Below are 3083 nucleotides of genomic sequence, written 5' to 3'. Positions count from 1 at the left end.
TCAACCTGGAGGGTAAAAACCATGGAACCAATCAACAAATTTCATTATAAGCAAGAAAACAAATACAAATGTTCTTCTCAACTTTAAACCAAAAGTTGAGGTTTACAAATAGAGAAAACCAATTTTATTCACACCAACATGATATAATAACTAGCATTATTAAGGTTACTTGTTTAATTAAATGTCTAATTAGACTAGACCAAAGACCCAACACAAATGGCAGCTATTGACAATTGCATATGGATGTAAAAACTTCCTCCATTCATAGACAACTAATATGGATGTAAAAACTTCCTTCGTTTTCACGATTTTTTTACCGAATGACTTTCTCTCTTTATTCTTGCAAATCTTTAGATTGCGGTCCAGAATAATTGTAGCACACTTGCAAAAGAAGAAGAAAAAAAAGAAAAAATACTACATAATCAACATGTACCTTTTGAACCGAAAATTTCCGGTTTAGTTTTTCGGTATAATCGTCTGATCGGACCGGATTTTAATCGGTTCGAAAGGTTAACATATTAAAGTTAAAAACTGAACTGTTCATTAAATCATTTCGTTGTCGAACCGCCGATCGAACCGCTTATTTTAAAATTATGCTAAAAATTTATTTTTAGCAGATAATTTTAGAATTTTGATTTTTGATTTTATTATTATTTATAGTAATTATTAATTTATAATTTGATTGGAGATTCAAAAAATTATTTATCTTATTATTATTATTATTAATTTTTCTTTTATTATTGTGGTCCAATTTTGTCGTCTCAAGTTGAATTTGAATATTAATTTATAAAGGTTTGAGTGTATTAAAAAAATGATTTTTAATAATAAATAATTAAATTAGTTGATTTATTAACCCTAATTAACAACAGGAAATTTACTAACCCGCAGACTTCCCCAAACTCCAATCTTTAGATCAGCTAAAATGTTCCCGCCGGTGGTTAGAGCTCAGGCGACGTCTGCCTCATTCACACCGGGAATAGCTCAGACAGTTATTCAATGGTTTCAGACTTTCCCTCCTACCTTGCAATCTGCGCTTGCTTCTAATGTCATCATATTCATTTTAGGCTCTCCGATCCTTCGATCGGGATTACCCTTTCTTCAGCAGGGTGTCTATTGGGTGAGGTACCATTTTCTCCATTTCCTTGTCCATTTGTAGACATATATAAGATGAGTAAATTGAATGTTAAAATTTATAACTGCAATTCTACATTTGAGATGTGTGTGGATTTACTTGATGTTCGTTTTTGAGAAGATATCATGAAGAATTTGATATCTTGATGGGATTTCTTATAACAAAAACAATTGGCGCTTCATTTCAAGAGAAGGAAGGTTTCCAATGGGTATGCATCCGATTTTAAATTCAGTCATTTCTTTCCTTGGGAAATTGATTAGTTACTTTTGTTTGCACCTCATGTGCATTGAAAATTAAGAACCGAAAAGAATGAACTCAAAGCTTCTCTGTTTATTGTAATTTCTACAGCTTAACAATGATTTGGTCAATGTGATCAATATATCCATGGTAATAACAATTTACTGATTCCAAATTAGACAGGAACGCTTCCGATTTGAGTCCTGCTTGCATTACCGTCATAACTATTGAGTAAGCCTTGATTATGAAAAAACTTACATATTTGTCTTTCTTTCATGTTAGTCTCATGAAGCCTGTGGAGATCAATCCAAACGATGAATGGACAAATGTAAGCACGGACGAAGCATCCTTAATGTTTATTAATCTAGACATTTGTCTATAGATATCGATACGAATCATGTGTTCTTAATTGTTGTTGTCTGCAGATGGCCATGGTTGGAATATCTCCACAGATATGTATCCTTCAGAAGCTTTAGTATCAAAGATGTGTCATTATAATGCAAATATCACATCTTTTGTGGTTCACACTGTATCCCCTTTCCTAGGGAGATTAGTGGGAGTTGAGGCATTTCTGTCTTGAATCATGTAGAAAAAAACAATGATTTCATACATCTACATCAGTTTGAATCTCTGTTTCCACTGAGCTAGTATTCTGTTCATTGATGAATTTCATCTCCAGTGCATTTTTTTTTCTTAAATTTGCCTAGTGATGAAGAGTCTATACAGAGGTGTGATTTTCTATATCGGGCAGCAGGAACTGGAGATGAAATACAAAATGAACAAAATAGTAGGTCAGTACAAGCAGAAATGTGAACTGATGCAAGAAAAATTCACTGAAAAAATGGAGCAGGTGCATACTGCATACCAGAAAATGGCCAAGAGGTGTCAACTGATGGAACAAGAAATTGAAAGCTTAAGCAAGACCATCAAGAAAAGTTTGCTGAGAAATCAAGGTAAATATACTAATACTATTGTTTTTCCCTTTAGCAGATCGCCAATGAAATGGAATTGTGAGTTAAGATTCTCGTAATGGCAGGCAAAAAAGGAAACTTGACGAGATATACGATCAACTGAGAAGTGAATACGAGTCAGCAAAACGATCTGCTGTTCAACCTGTAAGCAATTTCTATAGAGCTGATCCTGATTTGTTTTCAACTCCAGCTAACACGATGGATAACAGAGAACCAATTAGAAAAGGTAATTTCAATCTCCTTTAGTATTACCATAAAATTAATCCTATTCTGCATTCAAGTTTCTTTGTACAAGAAATAACTAACATCTGAGACCTGACAAACATCAATAGAGTACTGAAATTAGCCATTTTTTTAATAGAACCACATATAAGTCAAGTTATGTCATTTTTTAATATAACCAAAATTGAGTTGTAGCTAATTATGTCAATTATAATTCTTCCAATTTTTTCGAAAACCGAACAGGGACAAGACAAGTAGTAAAAAAAATTAGGAAATAGAACATAAATCTATTCCTCTCGTTTCCTTGGTGGTAATCTTGTAGGCCAGATTGTCAAAAACTAATTGAAGAGGAAACTATACGAGTGTTTATGAAGAAGTGATCTTGTCTCTTAGAGCTCCTTTGATTATTTATGATAATTTTAGAATCTTTTTATTAAAAACTCATCAAGTTATATTTATTTTCAATAGTTCATTTGTTCGATTCCGAGTGGCAAGGTCTACCAACCAGTACCCAAACGTCT

General features: G+C 32.8%; 1 protein-coding gene across 1 annotated transcript; it reads left to right on the top strand.

Moving 5' to 3' along the window:
• Positions 1 to 870: 870 nt before the first annotated feature.
• LOC124933712 (E3 ubiquitin-protein ligase CCNB1IP1 homolog) lies at positions 871 to 3083 on the top strand. Its single transcript, XM_047474154.1, is given in 4 exon segments — positions 871 to 1697; positions 1795 to 2280; positions 2283 to 2322; positions 2406 to 3083. Coding segments are annotated over 3 exon segments (423 nt in total). The 5' UTR covers positions 871 to 1697; positions 1795 to 2078; the 3' UTR covers positions 2587 to 3083.

The sequence above is a fragment of the Impatiens glandulifera genome, chromosome 4 (assembly GCF_907164915.1).
Source record: "Impatiens glandulifera chromosome 4, dImpGla2.1, whole genome shotgun sequence".
Lineage (NCBI taxonomy): Eukaryota > Viridiplantae > Streptophyta > Magnoliopsida > Ericales > Balsaminaceae > Impatiens > Impatiens glandulifera.
This window is presented reverse-complemented; position numbering and strand designations above follow the sequence as displayed.